The 19,380-nt window shown below is 36.2% G+C and overlaps 1 protein-coding gene and 1 pseudogene across 4 annotated transcripts in view; both read left to right on the top strand.

Moving 5' to 3' along the window:
- The first annotated feature begins 4,212 nt into the window (after positions 1-4,212).
- The window catches only part of LOC139975717 (anoctamin-7-like), a 36,411-nt gene continuing 21,243 nt past the window's right edge, over positions 4,213-19,380 (top strand). Inside the window, exons 1-2 of one of the 4 annotated variants that reach the window (XM_071983819.1) lie at positions 4,213-4,487; positions 8,116-8,244. In XM_071983819.1, coding sequence (XP_071839920.1) covers positions 8,131-8,244 — 114 coding nt within the window. In that variant the 5' untranslated portion in view covers positions 4,213-4,487; positions 8,116-8,130. Of the gene's footprint in view, positions 4,488-8,115; positions 8,245-13,470; positions 14,364-19,380 lie in introns of those variants that run through there. The other 3 variants (XM_071983820.1, XM_071983823.1, XM_071983821.1) reach the window with 3 other exon arrangements.
- On the top strand, positions 7,412-7,488 carry LOC139976565 (U2 spliceosomal RNA; annotated as a pseudogene).

Genomic DNA, 19,380 nt, shown 5'->3' with positions numbered 1-19,380 from the left:
CTATGGTTTCTTGTGGGACCGTTGTTATTGTTTGTAAGTTATTTTGCTTGCTTGTTTCCGTGTCACGTTGTTCTTAAAGATAAATGATATACGACCAAGGCTGTAACTGCAACGTTTACCTTCGCCAACTCGTTTTTTAATTGAAGCGTCGTCTGTCACGTGATTGTGGTTTCATAAAATACTGACGTTTCATAAAATACTGACATCAACGATATCATAGTGAAGCTAGTTTTAGTGTTACAAGTCAACAACATCACGTCTGTTGTGACTTGTATTTTCATGAATGTGCTCCTATTGGTTTTCTGAGAGGTAGGAACGGTCGGGTTTCTTTCACTTATATAACTACATCACCATGACGTAATTGAACAGTTGAACGACGTTCATCGATCAATTACCTTATGTTTTTCTATGATTTCCATAAATGTTGAAGAAAATTGACAACCAAACGCTGAACAAGAAAACGATGTCAGAAACAATCGACTCAAAGAGAGTTATAAACGTACGCCAAAAGCTCCGGCTTAGTATTTCAAATCAGGTAGTGCAAGCTATTTACATCGCCGAACTCATTCCCAGTCTTCATCTTGTGAATATTTACCAGAGTGCTCTTGCAAAGTTTGTTTAAAATGTGAAAGACTTCCGTTTAAAGAACAATGAACAGAATGAAAGGGTTATTATCAGCGATCTTGATTTTTAACATTTGTGTCACAATTGGCGCTCGAGTGATACATCTAAAGGAAGGCATAGAAGTACAGTTTATGCCATTTTCTGCCTCTTCAGTTTTCGATTCGTATAATGAAACTTATCTTGTAGAGGAAGGAAGGAATATTAATATAAGGTGTAAAGTCCAGCTGGCCACTTCGTGCATTCAGCTATCCATTTATCATGGAAACTCACCAATTGTTATCAATGGCGGGTTAGCGGACAATGATACTCGCTATGCTTATATACCCTCTTCATTTTCTGAAGCGCTTGCAATCTTGAGCATCCATAATGCAACGTCCCACGATAGTGGTGTGTATACATGTGCCTGTCGGGAACCGAAGTCCAGGACGCAGCTGTTTTCTAAAAGTATCGAACCTGAGATTACATATCAATCTTCTTTAGCTGTAACCGTGGTAAGGGACTTGCCTCAATCAGCCATTTGCTCTTGGACCACTTCGGAAGTCTTAATAAATGATACTTTTCAACTTAAATGTAATCACAATGAAAGTGTGCTAGCGTTTGAAGGCGCTACTAATTCTGATATTTTGGCGTTTTTCAAAAGTGAAACAATTGAATTAAGTCGTAATAACTTCACTTTAAGAGCATCAAACAGATTAAACGACGCGCGTTTTTGTTGCCTTGGAAAGCGAAAGGAGGAAATATGTTCATTTCCACCAATAACTGTTCACGAAGAATTACGAGCAAATATAATGTTTCTTACAGCCGTCGAAGAGACCAATTATGTTTCCTTAGAATGTACAACTGTGCCTCAAACCAGAAATATAACATGGGAAATAAGTATGAACACTTCTATAATCGGTATTGAAAGGCAAATTCCGTTTCAAATTAACGTAATTTACGACAAAAGAAAATCATATTTGACGCTTTCAAATCTTCCCATAAACGTAACAGAAGTTATATTTACTTGTGCAGCTACGATCCATAACCATAAATCAGTTGCTATGGTTTCACTTGACAACATAAAAACGTTCCATACCGAATCGAATATTTTATCAAATGATGATGGTTTCAGTGGGCAATCCGGAGTGAGTTCTAACTTCATCTACGTTATTTTCATATGTATTCCTGTATTTAGCCTAATACTAACAGTGTTCGTAATAATAACAGCTGTCGCGTTTTATTGGCGGGAGAAAAAGGCAGAAAAATTATCTACGAATACTTGGGACAGAGAATCATTTTTTACGACAACTTCTAACGTAGATTCTAATGATCATGATGATGACGACAGAGGTACACCGAACAGACGAATGGGTGACAACATGATAGCTGTTACTTCTGTATGGAATAGGAATCTCGGATCTAGTGAACTACAGGATGACTACATTGGAGTAAACTCCAGACGACAGGAAACGTCGACTGACGAATCAGACGACACAAACATAACAGTAACCAGATTGGAAGAAGAAGAACAGACAAAACCTTTGGAAGATGGTCTAATTCTCGAACATCGAACTCAGTGGATCTTGAGAAGCAATGGTAGGGTAACACCAGTGTTGAAGCCACGTCACAAGTCATTAAGAAGTAAACTATACCAACCATCACCTGGCAAAAAAGTTCGCTTCGCGTCAAAGAGTGTTATAGTTCGAAGCAGTTCAAGGAGATCCAGTTTGTTTGATGAAGACGATGAAAATGATACCGTCAAACCGATAAGATCGATTTCGCTATTCGATGCACTGTCTTCGGAAAAGAGAACAGAAAATGCCGGAGGCGTCGATTATGAAACGATTGGGAAACGGATGAGAAGTAGATCTCAAGAAGAACTGCCGACTACAACTATCAGAGGAGAAATCAATGGAAACACGACAAAACCGACTACAGAAACCTCCGACAGTGTGAACAAGGCTGGTGAGAACATCACTACACAGGTAGAACAACGTGAAGGTGGTAATACCGAAAGTTTAGAGACAGAACCGATTTATGCGTTCCCCGATAAACTGAGGACAAGAAGCAACAGGACTATTCCAGAATCGGTGGGAAGAGACAACAAAAAACTTGACGATCATTTGAATAAAAATAAAGTTGAGATGAATATGTATCCTCTCGATTCCTCTCCGGATATACTGAGTCAATCGAGAATGAATAAATGGCGAGACAAAGGGAGTTCTAGTGATGCTTAATTAAAGGTCAGCAGTAGTAGATTAATTATTAGCACATCGTAGAAATTACTTTTCCTGACCGCACTAACCTCTTAAATTATTTCTAGACGGTGAGGCAAAATACAGATTTGCTATTGTGTCTATTGTTATTCTTTGATGATGCAAAGTTGAGGTGAACTAAAAGTTATTAATTGTAGTTTTTGTAATTTAAATTTGTCTCATTTAAGCAGTCTAGTATGATATTATCAGCTTCTTGCAACTTCAACATAATACGCAGATTTAACTGTGGTTTATTGATGTTAACCATAATCTATATATCAAGTTTTATAATTTATTCCATTATACTTTTAATAACGTGTTTCTATTTGAAAAATAATAATAATAAAACGAGACTCGAAAAAAGGACCTATTGCTTGAAAAGAATCTCATATCCCCAACTATATAAATTTCTTCCAAAAGAAATTCCTACGTTTTGATGCATTATTAATTGATTTCTGACTGGGTGAAACAAAGATTTGCCTTTATTCAATCATTTTCATTAATTTTATTCCTAATTGCTAGTATCGAGTAATCATTATCTAATGCATTGCGTTCGTGTATTCCTGACAGACGGACGGAGAGGACATATGTTGAATAATTCCATCATGGGACAGACACTAACATAATACTAATATTAATTCTGCCTGCCTCAAACGTGTTATCTCAACAAATTGTTTAAATCCCCCTCCCCCAACCCCCCACCCCCCCCACAATAGTTTCCTTTAAAAATTTTAACGATTAAGTGAAACTGACAAGTTACAAACAATAATCCTACAGGTCTTGTTTTCAAACAGCGTGTCTTTATATATATGCTCGATGGGATAATTTTCAAACGAGGGAGGGAGCTGAGGGTGGGTGGGAAGGTGTAAATAACGTTCTTTCGAACTAGTTCTCCTATAAATTCAATATTTAAATGCAAGAAAAAACAAAAATGTATCAGAGCAATACAGAAAGCAATGTAGCCATTTCTATGTTTGTAAATATTTTAGACTGGTTTTGTGTCAAACATATATTTTTCATGTATATATTCGACTATCGAAAGGATTAAAATCTTCCAGTTTGATATGGCCTAAGTGGTCTTCAAACCGTATATAATTATGGTCCTATCGTAGAGAGTATTACATATATTATCTGTAATTCCTGTAGTAAATGTATCCGATAAATAAATGAACAGTTCTTTAAATGAGAAAGAAACAATTTTCGAGTTTTGTTGTTATTCAGAACTCTTTGGTCACAAAATGTGTAAAGAGCTTTATACAATGCTTTCCCACATATCGCCCTCTTCAGGCGGTAAGTTTTCGGTGAAAGTTGACGGTATTCCAGTTCAGTATGTTGTTAACGTTAGCATATAGCATATGTACGAGACCGTTGCAATCTCTTTTAGCTAGCACGATGCAGATCGATTTTTGTGGAGCATTCATTGGAAGTATTGAGCTTTATCTAATCTGAAGAGTGTTTGCTTTTTAAGCTTCGCCATTTCTTTTATCCTCAACACGGGCAGAAAAGAATGACTCGTGAATAAAGAGGAACGCCAAGGAAAGCAATCTGTGTGGATCATAGGACCTGTCTAAAACTAAAAGGCCCTGCTGGACAAAATAATAATAATAATAAAAATTCATGAAGCCTACGGTAAGCTGCAATTAAAAGCTGACTGGGAGTGGGAGACTTTTTATTATACCTTGGCTAAGCTAACCACGTATAATTAAATATCATGATTAACTGTATAGGCTGGTACTTACGAATAAACCGCTAAAGTACTAATAACTATAGCGTTAATTGTTACCTAATTAAGGATACTGTGGCCTTGTTCCAGGCTAGGCCTAGGGCCATACGTTGGGCTTTAGGCTAGTTGATTTGGTATAGCCTAACGTTAGGCTAGGCCTGACTGTGAGGATAGGCAGAGGTTAGAGTCTTAGTTTAATTCTCAATAAAATTAATGACAAAAATGGAGGGCACATTCAGCAAAATTTTATTCAGCTCAAAATGTTTAACCACAGATAACTCAATAAAAATAATGGTTATTAATATGAAAATTGCATAGATTGTTATTTTCACTGAGCCTCTAGCCTAAGTTCTAGGGCAGAAAGCTGGAAATGTCAAACTTAAATTTGGCAAACACACATTGAGACTAGTTTAAGTTTATTTAAGGCTTAGGCCTAAATAGTTTAAAATGGTGGGGGGGGGGGTGCTAGTTTATCTTTGCCTGAGTCCACTCTATGGCCTGGTATAGTTTACCAGACCCTAAAGTTTACCTCAGGGCCCTGACCCTAGCCTGGTCATAAATGTACAATGTTATTTGTAGCCCTGTTATGGGGTAGACCTATATCTATGACCTTACTTTAAAGTGTAGCTGTACCTACTGTGCAGTATGTCACCAATGTGTGGGGTATCAACATGCTAGTTTCCAGTAGCTTAAATTAAAAGGTACATTACATATTGTGGGAAATTATGACTGTAAGCAGCATTCCCTTCATTAATTAATTAATATGTAATCCCATTTCCCCTTATCTATGATTATTTAAGTGTCTGATCTATTGTGTGCGTATATAGTTCTGAAGGCTCTGAGTTTGTTTCAAGTTATGAAATGCTGTACATGGTTCCAGTGTACAAAACCTACTCAGTAGGTCTGTATCTTTTCACTATATAGCTAAATAGGATCAAGCCTTTGAGATTTTGACATTTCACAGCAGAACCTATAAGGCCATTATTTGTACTAGCCACAATATCAGGTTTCTCCATCTGATAGAAGAAAAAAAAATGTTTTCCTCTTCAAGGTGAGCTACTATATATATATTATATTTCATGCTTCTATGGTCCTACGCTATACATTTTTTTAGTTTTAGTGTTCTGTAATAACTAGCAAATGTTATAGGATGACAATAAAGCGATTTATATTATGAAATTCTTTGCCAAACGCTAAAATAGTGTTAAAAAGGGAGAATAATGCCTGTAGGCTATACTGCTATGGCCTAAGTTAGGACAGAAATGCTATATTGTATGAATTGGTGGCACGATGAAAATATTATATGTACCATAGTTTATAAGTATTATATTCTACTATTTGCTAGATCATGTCCTCTGACAAAGTTAACAGTTATAAGGAATACTATTGACTGTGTCGAAACTTTGACAAGAAAAGTGATAGTGACAATATCAAAATATAGACCTATGAATTAAAATGAATGCTTAATTGTTTGTGTGAACAATTGAGATTAGATGGCAGGCCATGAATTTCTGAGTTTGAGGGACACCAGTTATAACTTAAGGACATTTAAGTACACACAAGTTTGTGGAAGGGGCGGGGGGGGGGACAGCACGGTGCGGCCGCTCAAATCTGCTACAGGTCTGCCAGAGAGCTTGCCTGACATAATGATTCTAGAAAGGTATTCTTCAAAGCCAGACCAACAAAGTTAGAGAAGCTCAGATTGTATACTTTTACACTTCTCCCACGTACATCAAAGTAAACTAATGACTGCAGTAACAGTTTAAGGACGTACAGTATTGTGTGCAGCTGCCATATGGGTCTGTATCATCACATGCACCAGTGACCAAAATTGCAATAAACACCAAGGGACAATATAGTAACCATTGGCAACGACATTTTGTCTTCTGACTGGTATATACTAGTATTAATTTAAAATACACGCAATGCCAAGGATGAAAATTTTACCAGTTTCTACTACCAGTTGCTAAGTCAGTATCATTAGCAGAGCCAGTGACATTCATGTGAGCACTGCATGAGAGGGTTTGCACAATCAATGTTGTCATGATATATATACCTGGCATGAGCCTATAACGTACGCACAGGCTTGGTGGCGAGTAAGTAAGGAATGCATGCTAGCAAACTATGTCAGGATCACATTAACGAGTAGTTTATTTTAGACTAATTACAAACTTTGTCAAGATTACAGTAATGAGTTGTGAAGTTATTGCAAACAAACTGTATACATGATCAGAGCTAACACAATATTCAATTCTGTTCTACAGTATATATAATAGTTGGTCTGTTATTAAAAATTGTAATATATGCAGACTTTGTTTATTGCACGATATGCTTTAGTAATACTGGGTATGTAAATGAAATAAACAAACAATTACATAGCTTAAGACATTTACATCCTTAATCATGTGTCAAGAGGCAATATCAAAATATTTATGAGAGAAATATAATTGCTTATGTAAACCAGTTGTAAGGTTTGAGAGCTTAGCAGATTTAATTTTACACCAAAGTTATGCAAATGAGATATGAATATAAACAGGATTTCCTTACCATATTAATATGTGGCCAAAAGCATCCTAATTAATTGTAAGAATTGTGCTGATGACAAAACCTTGGCAATACTTGGGAAATAATTTAGCGCTTACATAATTTTGCAGTTTTCCTATCTTTTAATTTTGTTTTGTTTATAAAATACTGGAAACACTACATGGCTTTGTTTATAAGAAACAATTACTATGCACATATTTGCCTTTTTATTTTAGTAATTGGATCATGTTTCCTTAGCGTTTTGTTATGGGATACCTGATAAATTATTCGTATACATATAATTAGGATCACTTCTCTGCCTTTTGGCTAAGATCATGTGTAGTATCTGTTCCCTTTTGAGGGGAATGGTGATGCACACCCGACGATGATCACACAGTCACAGTCCCGATGCAAGGGGACTGGGGTTGAGAGCGGATCAGTCATTTGGTAGTTTGGTTTTCGTGCCCAGGTTCTCTCCTGGGTGACTTTTTTTAAAAAGTATATAAATATCTATAATTAAGTATATAATTAGGAACAAATTGAAGGTGAAATATGAAAGGAATACTTGAAGCAAGAGTATGGTGTCCTAGATCAGCAGCAAACTTTTAGGCCAACTGCCGAGGATCTTTCATGAGGACTGAGCCACAACCCACCAGACCCCTCACCTGTCTGAATTGATGATCAAAATGCATGAAGGCTAGTTTGGACTCGATGTTGAAAAAAATATGCTATTCTATCTCTGTTGGCAAGCTTGATTCCAGCTCGATTTAGTTTTCAATGTTCACAAAATCCCCTGCAATCCACCGACAAATTTTCCCGACCCGAAAAAGCGAGGCATACCCCAAGGTGTGTAGACCCTTGCCCAGCTAGATCAAAATGATGTGAAATTTAGTATACAAATGAAAAGTCAGAGTGAGGGGAGGGTGACGTGGGAGGGGAGGGGATGGGAGGGGAAGATGGAGGGAAGGCAAGGGCAAGAAGGCACAACAGTTTACCTTTGACTCTTTTCAGATGTAATGAAGACCAATGCTGTCAATGGCTACCAGAAGGAGTAATGATGTCAGTAACGGGTTCAATCTACCCATGGAAAAGTACGGAGCTACTGAGGAGACCCAGACTTTTGCCAACAGGGAATTGGTGGTAAGAGTTCAAAGACTCTAGAACTTGTAGCAGCTAGGACTACCAAATTTAGGCTATCTACAGTACGGGATAAGTGCCAGCGGATTGTTCCATTTACATGTAGGGGAAAACCACTCGCCATTTTCCTTCCAAATTTAGCCACGCATTGCTTATTGTATTAATTACATGCTGGTGGGAATTTGATATATAAGACAGCGCCATTTTTTCCCTTCTTATTGGCATTGTCTTGGCAGGTGGCTAAACAATTGTGAAATTCTAAGCCTGTTGTAACATATCCTCAATGGCTAGTGCTTTTGTGGAATGAAAAACTTGTTACTATTGCTACAATTTTCATTTCTTTTTGCTCACTTATTACACTGTGAGCTTCCTTAAAGTAACAGTGCTTGCTATAGTAAGAACACTATTAATATTTGTTACCATGCAGTCTGCAATGAATGCAGTCTAGTATGTACACAACTTTGTCAGGGTTGAGTATTAATAATATCACATGCATATCTTTGTGTGAGGGTTGAGTATTAATAAAATCACATGCATATCTTTTTGTGAGGTTTGAGTAATAAAATCACATGCACATCTTCGTGTGAGTGTTGAGTAATAATAATATCACATACATATGGGTTGAGTATTAATAATATCACATGCATATCTTTGTGTGAGGGTTGAGTATTAATAAAATCACATGCATATCTTTTTGTGAGGTTTGAGTAATAAAATCACATGCACATCTTCGTGTGAGTGTTGAGTAATAATAATATCACATACATATGGGTTGAGTATTAATAATATCACATGCATATCTTTGTGTGAGGGTTGAGTATTAATAAAATCACATACATATGGGTTAAAATCACATGCATATCTTTGTGTCAGAGTTGAGTATTAATAATATCACATACACAACTTTGTGTCAGGGTTGAGTTATAATAATATCACATACATATTGGTTGAGTAATAATAATATCACATGCTGATCTTTGTGTGAGGTTGAGTATTAAAATCACATTACACATCTTTGTGTTAGGGTTGAATAGTAAAATCACATGCATATCTTTGTGTTAAGGTTGAATAGTAAATCACATGCACATCTTTGTGTTAGGGTTTAGTAGTAAAATTAAATGCATATCTTTGTGTCAGGGTTTAGTATTAATAAAATCACATACATATGGGTTGAGTTATAAAATAACATACACATCTTTGTGTGAGGGTTGAGTAGTAAAATCACATAACACATCTTTGTGCCAGGGTTGAGTAATAATATCACATAGACATTTAATTTTGGTTGTTCTCCTTTCTTTTTGTGCTAGAGTCAATTGGTTTTGTCCATTAGTCTGTTGTTCACATTTTGTACTACAATTGAACCATTTAATAATTGTTGAATCAAAATTTAACCTAATTTATGCTTGAGCTAGCCCTCTAGTCAATTAATTGTTGATCGTGTGTGTTGGTCTGGTACATTGAATTTTACCTGGGATGCATGCCATCATTGAACGAACAAATGTCGCGCACAAGTGAGATTTGAAAAATTATGCGATTAACATCTGTTGCCATTTTGTATGTACATGTAGGCATACATGTACTCTTTGCAAAAGCAGTAATATGTGGTAATCTTGTTCTGAGAACTTAAAGAGTTGAAACAAGGCTTAACGGTCTAAGGTATGTAGTCTTTCCTATGCCAAAAAAATTTCCTCAAAGTTTTGAACCTCACATTATTTCTAAGATGATCACAGTTACCTTTGAACAGTAAACTAATTTGCTTGCTCTATATGAATATATGAGCTGACTATACTTGGATCTTCCTGCTATTACAGTGTATACCAGCTGTGCACATGTCTGCATGCGTGTGTACATCACCCCAATGTTGGTCTATGATGGAACCATGGCCAAATTTACATAGATCTACACCGACTGTCAAATCCTGCATATTGTACATATAGACCCCACTTTACATGTTTGTACATATAGATCCAGCTTATGTTCCATATATAAACATACGGTATAGGATCTATTAAGATTCATGATACAGATTCGAATATGTTGTTATTATTGGAATGTTGCATCATGTTCATGATGACTTAATGAAATAATTGTTATTTTATTGTTGTCAAGAACTCGAGGCTTTTTGCATTTATATGACAATGTCCCATACATTTGGTGTTCATGCATGCAGGGATCCATATATGGTTGACAATAGACCTGGTGTATGTTGAACTTGTGATATGAGTGTACAGGTTTAGAAGTTGTAAAGGACATGAACACTAGCTATATTAGGACCATGCGTAAGGTGACCAGACGTCCCCGATTATCGGGGACAGTCCCCGATTACAGTGTGCTGTCCCTGATAAACAAGTGTCCCCTAAAATGTCCCCGATTCGTCAAAAATGTTCAGGAATTTCGAAAATATCCCATCTAAAATAATCGTAAAAACAAAATTTAGTCAAGTGTGCAGTCGCAGATAGAACTAACCAGTATTTCAGGTGGGCTAGTGTGAAGTGGCAGATGCTAGATCGATCTATCCTAGCACTCTTTCGTAAAGTAAGTAAATTTCATCCAAGAAAAAGCTACATTTTTGAAAATAAAATTGATTTAGAAAGTGTTTCTAAGTATCACCATTTTACATCTAAGCACCTTAGGCACTTGAAAATTTTCCAAAGGGGAGGGGGGGGGGACACCCCCTCCCCTTAGACGCCTCCCCATATCAGTCACGCAATAAATGTCCCTGATTCCAGTCAGGCAAGTATGGTCACCTTAACCATGCGGGTATTCCATGTTGTGGACTAGCTGCCATCCAGGATATAGAACACTGTAGCCTAGCAGATGTATTTACCTCACAGCTGGGAATGCTCCATTGACCATCCCTGACGGTAATTTACGATAGTACTGGCCTAAACCTGATGATCAGATTGGCCGCTAATCAGTATATATATTTTACACTAAAGTCTGTACAGCACGTAGGCTACAGTATATACCGTACTATAGGGCCTACTGTACAACTAGCATACTAGCAGTATGGCTATAAGCTTTAACCATACAATTAAATGCATATCAAGTGGAAGATTCATACCAGCAAAAAAACATAAAATCCCGAAGAGGAGATGATATGAAATCCTGTAAATTGGGACCGGTTTTTCTAACCGCAGTTTATTTTTTATAGGCGTAGGCTACAGAACTTCATCACGTAGCTGATATAGTTATGGCTAAAAAATTCTGTGAAATCAATGTGGGAAAAAATTTATTGAAGTTTCAAACCAACCGTATCCAACCATATAAGATAATGTTTGTTTTTTTTGTTTTTGGCAGAGAGTTCTTTCTTACTGTACATAGTTAATGAGCATTCTGGGTTTGGCAGCAAAATCAATTTTGTTGTCCTTCTTACAAACATGGTCACATAGTGTCATGAATTTGTTGGTATCGAAACATGACAAGACTATAACATGGTATGAAAGCTATAAAAATTGACAATATATTTATAGTGATTTATAAATGAAATGGAGCACTTTGATTCTCATTGGTTGATTTAGTTGTCATGGGAGAGACTTTCTAACTATAGGCGTAGGGGCCCAATTTGAGTTAGGGGGGCTGTAACGACTTGCCCGAAAAATATAACCAAAATTTCTTCTAATGCATATCATATAGGCATGCACCGGTTATCACATCGCATGCCAATAGCATACAATCATTTTCCGTGTTATAGCCCTTCCATATTGGTTAGAATTATTGGGGAAGCCGTTACAATAATAATGATAATAGTTTAACCATTGTAAAACACATTGCAAATTATTTTTCTTTCAGTAGGTGCCCGAAAAATTCTCAGCAGTTGCCCAAATTTTCACACAAATTTTTGGTTGGGGGGGCTGCAGCCCCCTGCCTCCTACGCCTATGGTTCTAACACATACTGAAATGTAGAAATCAGTAGTAGATTGGGGGGGGAAAGGGGGTAAGGTTAAAGGGGGTGGTAACTTTCACAGAATTGTAAACTATCAAAAGGAGTTAGGTTAGTTAAGTTAGTATATATCAGGATGCCATCTGTTGCCCATTCCATATATCTGGCAACATCAAGCTCACAGACATGATCATGTTACCAGTTGTTTTTAATATTAATTTAATAAATCCCTCCCCAAGCGTGCGTCCTATTACTGTGTTAAATGCACACACATTTGTGAATAACATATAGCACGTACAGATAATCAGTCATCATTACACCAGTGGATGAATATTACCAATTTTTTCAAACTAATAAATAGGTGGCAATTTAACCGCCAATTGTTTTGTTTTTTCCTTCAAAATTTGGCCTTCATTACTTGATCGACCTAATGTAAGGATGGTTTTCAAAGCTTCTGTAGTAGTTAATTATGGTTGTGTTGGATATGTATTTTTTTTTTAATTCCTCAAATTTGAAGGTGAATCATATCAAGGATGTGTCTGGCCTCCATTGAATTTTGATATTAGCTAGATGTTAGTGTATTGTGAGAAGGAGGCGACCAAAAAGCGACCAGAAAGTCATGGAAAATGCTATCATAAGTACTGCAAATATCAAATCAGACCTTCATTTTACAAAGTGGAAAATGCTATTGTAAGTACTGCGGAAAATCAAAGCAGACCTTGATTTTACGAAGAGAAGTCCTGGAAAATGCTATCATAAGTACTGCTAAAATCAAACCAGACCTTCATTTTACAAATGGAATTAAATCTTCCACTTCTCCCATGATTTAAAACGAAAAATTTGGACTTCAAAATTTCAAAATTTTTGTTGATTATAACTGATTTCTGGGTGTATCTAGCTTAAACTATAACCTCATTATGTAGTAGCTTAACATGGAATTTTTTGGGGGCAGATTGAGCAGAGGATAAAGAAAATGTCAAGATACTTTTTTAAACATTTGTTCCTTTATAGGGCAGGTTATTATGCGTGCGGTCTGACGCAGCAATGCATGGAATGCAGTACCTGGATTGACTTACATACAGTTTAGCTATAGTAAACAAGAATAGAGCTATTGGTATATTGTCTGTTAAATATCATAATCTGTGGCTTTTCTTTTCTTTTTTTTGGTTTTTTTTTTTTTATTGTCTGTGTGTTGCTAAGGTCATGTCTCGGCCCACAAACCCTTATCCCCCGTATTGCATCAGTGATTTCAAAAAGAGATTTCTGACAATGATAAAACCACTGTTAATACAACTGATTAGAGCCTGCACAGCAACTCCAATAGAAGTACAACAGAAAACTTGTCTGTTTATTACTAACTGATGTGTCCTTCGTGGTAGTATCTACAGTAGTAGAATTCTATGAGTTATATCTCAAGTTTGTTTTATCGCCAGTTACACAACCGTTGCAGATGCCTGTGATTACTGTATATATTTCATGCAGTTTTTCTTTAGGAAAAAGTTCTTCTATTTTGTGTTTCATCTAAAAAAAAAAAAACAGAATAAAAAAGACGGTTTAGGATCTGTTTGGACTTCTACAAAGTGGAGAACAGACACCAGCAACTTTATTCTGATGTTTTATTTTTTGTTTTTTTGTTTATGGAAGATCCTGTTTAACTGAATAAAACTGGATCCGTTTGTGAAATCTTTTGGTGGTAGCAAGCACAGTAGACAGACAGATCAAACTTAAGTTTGAAAGGTACCCTTAGAATGTTCATTAGTGAACAGGTTGTTGTTGAAAGAAACACTCTTTCTTGATTGACTTGGTGGACCATTAAGAGCATTCGTTTCATTGCAGGACTGAGAAGAGTTTGTTAGCTCGTGTTTACTTGGACATTTCATACATTTGGATTATGTTCTATATTGTGCCAGTGTTTGAACATATTGTATCAAAGTAAGTCATGAATTTCCAAGCACGTAGGAAAGAGTTTGCTTAGGGTTGTAATTCTTTAATCGATTATTCCAAGGACGTAAAGTAATAGCCGGGATGACATATCCATATATTCAGTGTTTTTTTGTGGTTGCTGTTAATATTGGACTACAAGAGATGTTTTAATCTAGCCTACTTGGATGTTGTGACCATATTTGACTTTTTAATGTAGCTAGATTTGGCATAATCAAGCGAAAGCAATATGCCATCCGTACAAGACGAAGATGAGTACCGATCCGAGTCTCTACGATTGCTCGGAGATGAAGCGGATGTAAGTAAAATATTCATAAATATGCAGATTATGGAAATATTGTAAACAAAAAAAAACTGTGCATATGGAGTTGAAATGAACATGGATTCTAATGTTATTGTCAGCTACTACATAGGCTTATAATACAGCAATGTTAATATTGCTATCTAAATATTAATGAAACCATTAGTTTAAAAGGTAAGCATATTATATGCAAATTCATTTGCATAAATATGCATATATGCCACAAATTCCATCACAATGGAATCCTACAGTTTGACAGTACTGAAGGCAGGGTTTTCTTTATAGAAAGAAGACAACTGAGCAAATTTGGAGAAGAAAAACAGAAATGATTTTGCCCTCTTGACTACTTCACTTCTAACTTTGCTTAAAATATGAAAGTTTCATGGTTAAAATTGTTTTGATAGGATTGAATTAATCAGAAATGTACTCATAGCTAAAGTATATTTAATTAGAACAAGTTACTAATTAGGGGTCTCTATTAATGGTTCAATCAATTCTAGTCTTGTTTTAGTATTCGTTAGTTGTGGTTTAATCCCTGCATCCAACACTGAGAAGGCATACCATTAATTAGGATCTTGAAATTAATTGCACAGGCTGAAAATGTGAGCAATCTACTACTACTATTTAGTAATATTGTTGAGGAAATGGCAAGTAGGGAAGTAGTTATGTGAGAATCTTATACAGGTCTATGTATTCAGTTTGGCCTTTCCTTGCAATAATGGGATTGCTTGCCTCAGCAAGTGCAAATGTATACAGCCTAGGATATAGGCTAGATAGGCACAGAATAACCTAATCTGTCATACACAATATACTGTACTATATATGCAAAAATTTCCAGACGAAATCCCTAATATACCCAAATTATGTCAAAGTGTGTAAAAGTTTATATACACATACATTTTATTTCCAGTAATTTTATCAAAAATATACCAAAATTATAAACATTAAAAATAGTATATATATATATAAGCAAAATAATTCTACACAAAGTTTTTGCTCTACACTGTATTCCCTGAAATCCTCTTGCGGCATAATTTTACAGTCTGAGTATATAGGCTGCTTGCCTTCCATGTACAATGCAATACAGCACTTGTGTGATCTGTGGGTACAAGTATAGAATTTTGTATATGGTTGAGTTTTATGAATGGACATAGTAATATAGGACTTTCTTTTTGTTCCATCTTTTTTGATGGTCTATAAGAAAAAAATATTTATTTCTTCTCTTTTCTTTTTCTGTTTTTTAACGTGTGCAACAAATTGCACTTCTCGCACTTATTTAGGCAAGGTATGCAATCACCCTCGCACATTTCAGTAGATAAGTCCTGTGGATAATTATGACAAACCTTCATGAAAATTATGCCTGAAATCATCCTAATTCTTCCATGATGTGTAAATTACCTAAAGTTAGCATGTATCACACAAGACATTTCTCCTTCAGACATCTATATAGGTTGTTATGTTAATGTGAGCTGTAAAATGAGAGTATCAACGTTCCTATCAAAGTTGACTTGTTGACATCATGCACCCTATGCTGGATTTATATACTTTCTGTTGACATTTCTTGAATGGATCGTGTTTGCTGCAAACCCTTGACTGCATTGGCTTAGCTCAATATTTGCCTTTCGTGATTTCTTAACCTGTAGACAAAGGGGCAAGTTGTTTCAATGACATGTTTTCTTCGTATCACCTGTGCATATAAGTTAAACAGAGCTGTTTGGAGAGAATGTTTCGGAAGCCATATAATCAAGCTTGGAATTACTGATAAACTGACCTTGTTATAAACAGCCTCTTTTTCTAAATTGAATATATTAAAATACGTTTTCAAAGGAAGAAAAAACTTTCACACAGTTTGCAAAAATTGTAAAAAACTAAGAATATTTTGGTTTGACTGCATATTGTAACTATACACTTGACAAAATGACTTCCACTTTGAATATAGCATGGACCCTGGTGGAGGGTGTGGGGGAGAGGGGGGAGGGGAGAGAGGAGAGGAAGGTACTTATCAGTTCCTAACCATTATATCTTCTTTTGTATCTCCTTTCCCCGTAAACAAGTTTCAGTCTTGTGTCCCTTTCATCCTGATTTTGCTGTTGGTAGTACTGAAACTGAATTTGTTCCACTTTTAATTGTGTTTCCACTTTTGGGAAGAAGAATGGGGAAGCAACTTTTCCTGTCCTCTCAAATGTTGAAGCTGTTGCCATGGATAGCAACCTCCCCCTCCTCAACACTGCCTAAATATCGAAAACGAGGTTGCCTTGAAAGGCGTTGCATTTTAATTCACAGTTATCTATATATATATATATATAGAGAGAGAGAGAGAAATTTTTGTGAATCTGCTCTAACACAAAACTGTGGTTTTCAGTTATGTTGCATGCAAGTAACGTCACTGGGAATCAATACACACTTTATGCTGGTAGTGCATGTACTGTACTTCAGTGAGGTCGCATGGACTTATGACAGTGTGTGCACTGATTTTACTGGTAGGCATATACAGTATAAGTATGTGAATCTTGCACAATATATATACAAACAGTAAGTGTATGTGTGCCTGCATATAGGCATGCCATTATATATTTGATGTGATTCACTTACAGTTTGTGCAGTATTCAAGTAGGCAAATGTGTAGGCATATCAGTCATGCGTTATCCACCAGGCCTCTTGTAATTTTCAAGTGGCTTTGTCAAAAATTTGTTTAATGACCTTCTTTAACAATACTTGTACAGTAGTACTAATTTGACTCAAGGACATGTTTATAATGTACAGGACGGTATGCTCTCCTTGAGTATAACTCTTTTTTGGATTCATTTTTGATTCAATTTATGATATATTTTGCATTTATAATTCTAAATTACATCCCATTTATTTCTTTGCTTTTCTTAAAAATTTGTGTGTAAAATTTGCAGTCATTATACACGTCCCATTCTGTAGCAATTTAGTTGACGGCATGATGACTCGATTTTCAGAGTTTAAATTTACATCACCGATAAATCTGACAAACAAAATTAAATAACTACGGTAATACAAAGATGGAGAAGTGTCAAATAATATGTTAATTATCATACAGGTCTGTGATCAAATAAAACCATGGAATACTCTCTATGGTGCAGTACAGTATGGAATCAACACACATTAAACACAGTTAGAAATGTCTGACTTACACTGATTGATTTCCTACGCTCCTAGCTTACCAGCCTCCTCACCACCTTAGCACTCTTATTCTACCGTGTCTAGAGTGAACTGGTAACCTATAAACACTGTGCCCCCTCTGTGACCGACCCCTCCAGTCAGTTAACTCCCTTCTCACTCTACCACCCAAAGTGTCTAGAGTGTTCGTTTTGTGTACCCCTAGTAGCGGATCGGGAATCACGTTAGGAGGGCAGGTGGTCTCATGAGAAGGGAGGGGTCAGGACGTAGAGGGCGGTGCACAGTGTTAAAATGTTACCAGTTCACTCTAGATGCGGTAGAACGAGAGTGCTGAGGGTTTGAGGAGACATATAAGCTCATCACTCGTTAATATCCAAACCCAGTAAGTTTTAGAATATTGATTAATATCAATATATCTGATACGGTATGACTGATTGATCGGTTACCAATATATTTGATAAGGTAATATTGATTGATCGGTTATCAATATACATTTCATACAGTTCTTGTTAGTCTAAGATCTTAAGACTCATTGCAATTTACCTAATTTACCTCTTAAACACTTTCCCCGTCAAACCATCTGGGTATTACCATGTTTGATTCAAGTTGCCACTGTAACTGCATTTAAGTAAGCCATGGTTCAACATTTGTGGGGGGAAAAACTGCAAATTATTATGGTATATTGATAATTCATTATAGTTTGTGTACTACATAACATGTTTCAAGGAATCGGAGGGGCCAGAGATCCTTCTCCTGTGCAGCCGCAAAAGTGTGGAATAACTTACCTCAATCAGTAAGACTTGTCAACAGCCTTGGAACCTTCAAGATAAATCTAAAAACTACCTGTTCCAAATTTCATTTATGTAACCTTTTTTCTGTTGTTTCTGCAAAGCGCCATGAGCACCTTCGGGCGGATACCGGCACTATACAAAGTGTCCATTATTATTATTATTATAACATTGTGTCAATTATTTTCTAAATCCCCCTCCTCTCCTCCACCCCCCCCCCCACAGTGATATCCCTGAGTATTTATAGGAGTTACTTCTATCTTGTACTCCTTACTGTACCTGTCTCCGCACATCCACCGTACTCTCAATGTCTTAATTTAATAGTATAACTACTGAATTGGACCCTTTTGTGTTTCAGTTAAACATGCAAGTCCTGAAATACTTATGGTGTGCTTAATAAGCAAAAATGATATATACTACAATAAAAAAAAAAAATATGTTTCTAGTTTTGTAGTTTGCTTGCATTTTCTTTCACAAACAAATGGATTGACTTGGTTTTCATTAATATTAGCAAACCTCAGATATGCTTTCACTGAATGTTCAATGGAGGGAACTGAGTTAATACGTGGATAAATTGACCATTAGCCGCACTATTAGACGGTACTAGTAGTTAAGTTTCATTTTTTGTGGTCTACAGGTTAGTATAGCAACAGTACTAGAAAAGATATTAAAAATCTATGAACCATGTACGGTTGTCACACATCAGTAGATTACTTTACTGACATCGTATATGAAAGGCATGCAGCCTGTAGACTGACATTTTATTGGAAGGGTTTGGCTTTTAGATTCTAGATTCTACGTACACGTAATTAATACCGATATTGTTATGACAAAGTTATAGATGTGCAGTGTAATGCACTATATACGTACTGTAGTATTACGTGAGTCCTGCCTGTGTGTTGTAACATATGGTGGATTGATTGTTGGCTGTCATTATAACCTTTCAAAGCTGAAAAAAAAAACATGGAAAAGAGGGATAGGGGACAAGTGTGGAAAGGGAGGAGTGGGAGGTGGGGGGGGGTATTTTGTGGGGTTAATGGTTTACCCATTTTAAATTTATGTGGATGTATGATGAATTAATA

The sequence above is a fragment of the Apostichopus japonicus genome, chromosome 11, assembly GCF_037975245.1.
Source record: "Apostichopus japonicus isolate 1M-3 chromosome 11, ASM3797524v1, whole genome shotgun sequence".
NCBI lineage: Eukaryota > Metazoa > Echinodermata > Holothuroidea > Aspidochirotida > Stichopodidae > Apostichopus > Apostichopus japonicus.
This window is presented reverse-complemented; position numbering and strand designations above follow the sequence as displayed.